Raw genomic sequence first — 6,301 nt, forward strand, 5'->3', positions numbered from 1 at the left:
ACAAGTCTACAGGTTTCACGCCTTTCTTCATGGTTTATGGGGCAGAAGCAGTCCTCCCCAGTGACATCCGACATGACTCACCTCGAGTGGCGGCTTATGTTGAGGCGGACAATGAACAGGCGCGCCAAGATGCTCTTGACTTGTTGGACGAACAGCGTGATGTGGCAGCAGCTCGCTCAGCGATTTACCAACAAGACCTGCGCCGTTATCATAGTCGCCGGGTTAAAACCCGGGTCTTCCAGGAAGGCGATCTTGTGCTCCGGCTCATCCAAGATCAAACAGATGCGCACAAGCTATCCCCACCTTGGGAAGGGCCCTTTGTGGTCAGCAGGAACTTGCACAACGGGTCATATTACCTCATTGACATTCGGGAGCACAAAGATTCACGTAAGTCGGAGGAAGAGACCCGTCGGCCGTGGAACATAGCTCAGCTTCGGCCTTACTACACTTGAGCCACCGGCTCTCATAGTGTACATATTTCTCTAAGCCATGTATATGTTATGATAAGCAATAAAGCAGGACCTCTGTCCTTTTTTCTCCTCCAAATGTGCACGTGTTGTTTTCATTGCAAGATTAACATGATAACTTGAAGGAGGATCCGGCTTATGATCGTATTCGAATCTAGCCGTAGGTAATAAAATCACTTGGGGGCTTCCTGTTCAAACATGGGTCGTATTCGAACCAAAGAGAACATAGCTTCGATACCCATTTGATTGGCAAAGTGCCGAGCTCATTGGGGAGTTTTCTTTGATCACATTTGAATCATAGTTTAACCCCTTTGGGAACCGACGTGGATCGTATTCGAATCAGCGTCGTTAAACAATTCTTAAAATCACTTGGGGGCTTCCTGTTCAAACATGGGTCGTATTCGAACCAAAGAGAACATAGCTGTCGATACCCTTTTGATTGGCATCGCCACACCCACTGGGGGCTATATGATCGTATTCGAATCCTAGCATAACCCCTTTGGGACGGGTCTCTGGTCGTATTCGAACTGGAAGCCCCTAAGTTTTTCTGATTTATCATGAGTTTCTTCTGATTATTTTCAAAGTGTGTACGACCGGGTTTCACTTTGCCGGCTTACCTTTGATTTACAGGGTTAATCGAATACAACCGGAGTCATTAAGGCTGGTAAACCGGAATTGAGGTACCATTGCCCAGGTTATCTAAGCCGGAAGTGTGCTTGCAGGCTGGTAAGTGTGTTGTTACGGTTATCTCAAGGACATAACTGAGGACCAGTCCTTTTTGATTCATATTCCGGGTTATACGTTTAAAACTATGCTTCTCAGTGCGGTAAGCCGCCTAGAGACTTGTGATTTGTCCTTCTATGCAGGATAGTTAAGGGCAATTATTTTAAGCTTAAGGAAAATGAATAATCGATTATGACCCGGAGAAATATAAAGGAAACAACTTCAATGGACTTCAGCATTCAAACGCGTGCACGATTGCACGGCAAATTTAAAGTATTGATCCTACTCTATTACAAGACTCATCGAGTCCAAAAGGGTGGAGCATTGCTTTATAAGCCGCCCGCAGAGTTAAGATGCTTGCTGGGTTGACGTCTCCGGCTCATCCCTCTCTTCTCCTCCGGCTGTTCCCAAGACCTGGAAAGTTGATGACTTCCAGTCGATGCCACTCAGAGCTTCGAATTGAGCTTCCTCGTCAATTAACCCGGCCGGGTCAATCTCCGGGGCGAAGGTGTGCCGACGAGCTGGCGGGATTAAGCTGAGGGCTTCATAGCGCGGGGTCGGGATCCTCTGATTTTCCGCATTGTAACCCGGCTGGTACTTGGTCAGATCTGTGTCGTTTCCAATGAGGGTGGCCACCGGGCGCACGATCTTCACGCAGGCGGCAAAGTCCCTTTGGTCGAAGGCTGTGCCGTCTTCCTTCAAACTTGGATAGCCGAGGGCGATGTCCGCCGGGTCTAACTCTGGAAGGAACGCCTTGGCCCGGCTCAGCGCGGCGATTGCTCCGGCTCTTGCAGAGGCCCGTCGCAGCTCTTGGATGCGTTGAGGCAGAACGGCGAGCCGGCGAAGGACTTCCGTCAGGTGAGTCGGCACCTCGTTGGGTAGGGCCACCACAGCCAAGGCACGCTGTGACCCGGTGTAGAGTTGCTCCACCAGGGTGTACGCGGCCTTCAGCTTGGTTACCACACTCTGGTTGAGGTTGGCGCTTCTGGGACCTGTTTAACAGAATAAGATAAGCCGCCGACAAGGATGAGTTATGAGATATAAAGATTCTAAACTTGATGAAAGCCGGTGACATGACTTACCGAAGATTGTGGCAACCATCTGGGACACTTGGCGCTTTAAACCGGAGAGTTTGGCGGTCTTCTCTGAGAGAGCCTTCTACGCCTGTTCGGCCCGGTTCACCAGAGTGGCCTTCTCTTCGGCCCAGGCTCTCGGTTCAGCGTCAAAGTCTATTTTCAGCTTTTCTTGCGCAGCAATGCTGGACACAAATTTGGCGTTTGCTTTCCGGGTCTCCGTCTCTTGCGTCTTCAGACGGGTCTTGAGATCAGCGATGTCAGCTTCAAACTTCTTGCCCGCAGCCTGCATAATTTCCGGGTTATAGCATGAACAGTTATTATGCAAATTTAAAAGTCCCAAGCGTTTTCCAAGCAAAGACACTTGGCACTTGGGGCTAATGCATATTGAACGTTTCTATCTACAAATTGCCGGTTCAATTGAGTAAGCCGGAACTTAAGTCTACAGCATATTCTATCATAAGTCGTAGACTTGGGGGCTAGAGCATGGTAAGAATAACAAGATAGCTATACAGTAAGCAAGAAGAAAGAAGAGTGGTACCTCTGATTTCTGCTGAATCTGGTTCACCATGCTGATCTCTGCATCCCGGCTCTTGTGCACTTGGCTGATGTAGCCGGAGACGAGCTCTCCGATGCTCAGGTTGGCGTAGTCAGTGAGGTCCAGATTAACCCGGCGGGGCTTTAGCAGCTCCCCCTTGGCAGAACACTTGGCCAGCGCAGTAGGTCTCCCCGGCTCAACGAATTCTATCCGGGTGATTACTACATCCGGGTCATCTGCTGGTTGAGCCGAGCTGGAGGCCTCCGGGTTAACAGAAGCTTCTGCTATGGACTTGTTGGTTGGAGCAGCAGCCTCAGGAGCAGAGGCAGCTGGCGTTTCTTGAGCGGCTACCTCCGGCTCAGGCAAGTCCGGCTCATCGGCCGGCTTGTTCTTCTTCGCCCTTTTGCTGAGTTTTGCTTGGGCACTGAAAAGACAGAAAGGTTAAGCACAATAGTGTAAGTAAAGACAAAGTACAACATGAGATGGTCATTATTACCCGGGCACAGTCTTGAAAGCCGGCAGGTTCGACTGCATAGAGTCGCCCGAAGAGGGGGAAGTCTCCTGATAATTTGAGTCAGAAGAATTGAGCGGCTGACGTATAACACCCGCCAAAGGATGAAAAGGGTACAAGTTGGAGATAACCTCAGTTCGGCGCTTCCTCGATGCGTCAGGTAACCCGGAGGAGAGGTCGGCGTCCTTGTTGGTCCGGGTGTGATGCCGGCTCTCATGAACCTGTCGCTTCAAAATAAATTGAGGATCTTGATAAGCTAAAGGATGTGAAAAGCTTACTTTCCGGGTTACCCTTCGGACTTTCAGCCTTGTAAGGGCTCCGAGTCGGAGGAAAGTGACATTACCTCTTCAACCACCGGGTTACTTGCGCCGGTGTCATCCTGTTGATGCATAGTATTGATGAGGTGGACAGAAATAAATAACAGATATAACCAGAGTCTACAGGTTCAGGGGTTACCTCTGACTCGGAGCTGTCGCTTAATTGCGTCAGCTCTGAAGCAGTAGGCCTACTTCCCTTCTTACGGGGAGCGGCTTTCTTGGCGGCTTTCTTCACTTTTTTGGCCTTCTTGGCCGCCTCGTGGTCATATTTGACCTTCCAGAATTTGTCATCAGCCTGAAAAATACAATGATGATTTCTTAAAGATTCAGATGAAGGTTATCTGCAGAGGAAGATAAAATGTTCAGATCAGCGGCTTACCGCTGGGGCTGGGTTGGTCTTGCAGAAGGGGGCTAACCCGGTCCTCCCGCAGTCTGCCAGGCTCTCATTCAAAAGAGCCTTGGTCATATCCTCAGCAACATCTTCAGGGAGATCGTTGCGGCTGTGTCTCTGGGGGTCATCCTTTCGGCCCGTGTATTCGCACATTAAGCCGGGGCGGCGGCTCAATGGGATCACCCGCCACGAGATCCAGACCCGGACCAGATCGATTCCGTTGAGACCGTTGCCCAGGAGAGCCTTGATGTTGTTGATGGTGGGGAGCAGAGGTTGGCGCTCTGCCTGAGTTAACTTGTCAGACAGAGGGTGAGTCGGCTCCAGACGTGAAGGGCGAAAGCCAGGCAGCGGGCTCTCGTCAGCCGGCGACGTGTCTTGGCAATAGAACCACGTCAGGTTCCAGTCTTTGGGGTGGCTTGGCGGCTCTGTGTAAGGGAAAAGGCAGTCCCTCCGCCGCTGAATGGAGATGCCACCAAGCTCCCAACTTGGCCCATTGGCGCACTCATTCTGACGGTTCAGGTAGAAGAGCTCTCTGAAGAGCAGCAGGCTGGGCTCCTCTCCAAGATAAACCTCGCAGAACACTTGGAAGTTGCATATGTTGGACACCGAGTTGGGTCCTATATCTTGTGGCCGCAGGTCAAAGAAGTTCAGCACGTCTCTGAAAAACTTTGAGCCGGGCGGTGCGAAGCCCCGGCTCATATGATCCGCAAAAATCACTACCTCTCCGTCCTTTGGTTGTGGTCTCTCTTCTGACGGGTCAGGGGCACGGTAGGACATGACGTCTTTCTTAGGCAGGTAGCCTGACTTGACAAAATCTGCTAAAGTCTCGTTGGTGACATTGGACCTCATCCAGTAGCAAGTGATGGAGGCTTTAGGAGCTTTGGGAGGCATGGTGAAAGTCGGCAGCCTATGATAAAAGGAAACGTCCGGTTTAATTATAAGCCGGAGGAAATTTACAGTTCAATGTTAAGGTGGTGGCTTATGGAGGGGACTAATGACATATATCTAAGTGCATCAGGTTATTTAAGCCGCCCGAGGTATTGAGAGTAATTTGATTGTCTACGGCCTTATCACAGATAAGCCGGAAAATTCTATGGCGCATAGTCTCCTTTGAGCCGGAAGGTCTATGGCGCGTGGTTTCTTTAAATCGGAAATGTAAACCGCCATGACTCAACGAGCGCAGTTTTTACTAAGTGTGGTGAAAACAGGTTTCACACATTGCAGTGAGTAATTTGGATCAAAACAGTCGGCTAAAAGGAAAATTTCTAGACCTAAAAACAGACGCTGGAGAAGTTCTTGGGCTCGAACAAGGCTCTTATGCAGTAAAAAGAGGGCTACTTGCATGTGAAATGGGTGCTAAACAGCTACCGCAATGGTTCTATACAAGTCTAAGATCAAAAAGGGGTGGTAAAAATCAAATCTACCGAAGGCCCGCGATGAACTACGAAGAACAGAGGAAGAACTACGGAGCCCTAGTGCGGATCTGCCCTATGGAGTAGTGAGGACTCACCGGTGCTGAAGAGATGCGGAGGTCGCCGCCGTTTGTTTGGACCGAGTCAGGGTGATGCAGCGGCCAAGGTTGACGAAGACCGGGGGTGCGGCGGCAACAGCGGAGTTCGAGCTCTTGGGTGACAGAGGAAGAAGACGAAGAAGAGGAGTGGCTGAAGGCCCGTCGGGCCGGACTATTTATAAGGGCGAGCTCATAAGTGGGCGCGAGAAACGAGGAGACCGCGGCGTGGTTATCTCCCCACGAAACGCCTCGATTTTCAGGATGGCAGTAAAGATAAGATTCGTTGCGGATCTGGCGGAGTAAAAAATGGACTTAATGGAAGAAGACGTCACGGCGGATCACCCGGAGTCCAGAGGATAACGTCACGCCGGGTTATGGCTCTCACACAATGGTAAGCCGGAGGTTTTCTGTCAAAAGAATTGAAGATTGACATGAGCCGGCTCAAATCAATCTGGGGCCTAATGTTGAGGATATAGACCTTAGAGTCACCCGCAAGGAGTGGCCGGGTTACTCTTAATGGTCATTGCCAGAAGCCCGGCGCCAAGCTTGAAGACGGTGGGCCAAAGATGGGCTTAAGACCCGGATATGGCTTAAGGCCCGTAGTTACAATCATTATTATGGTAGAACTTGTAGTGTAAGGCAAGAATAGTTGAGAGTCCGAGCCGGACACTCTTATGAGCCGGCCGGGACTCTGAGAGCTGCTGGGCGTCAGCCTCCCTATATAAAGGGATGACCCGACAGCGGTTTAGGGACAAGAAAGATCTCATCGAG

At 50.5% G+C, this 6,301-nt stretch overlaps 1 protein-coding gene across 1 annotated transcript; it reads right to left on the minus strand.

Annotated features, from left to right (window-relative positions):
- Positions 1-2,276: 2,276 nt before the first annotated feature.
- LOC141028108 (uncharacterized) lies at positions 2,277-6,054 on the minus strand. The gene is made up of 3 exons (XM_073505988.1): positions 6,020-6,054; positions 2,805-3,225; positions 2,277-2,549 (listed from the first exon to the last, which is right to left on the minus strand). The coding sequence occupies exons 1-3, from the start codon at positions 6,052-6,054 to the stop codon at positions 2,349-2,351; spliced, it is 657 nt and encodes a 218-aa protein (XP_073362089.1). The 3' UTR covers positions 2,277-2,348.
- Between the last annotated feature and the right edge of the window lie 247 nt (positions 6,055-6,301).

The sequence above is a fragment of the Aegilops tauschii genome, chromosome 1 (assembly GCF_002575655.3).
Source record: "Aegilops tauschii subsp. strangulata cultivar AL8/78 chromosome 1, Aet v6.0, whole genome shotgun sequence".
In the NCBI taxonomy this organism is placed as follows: domain Eukaryota; kingdom Viridiplantae; phylum Streptophyta; class Magnoliopsida; order Poales; family Poaceae; genus Aegilops; species Aegilops tauschii.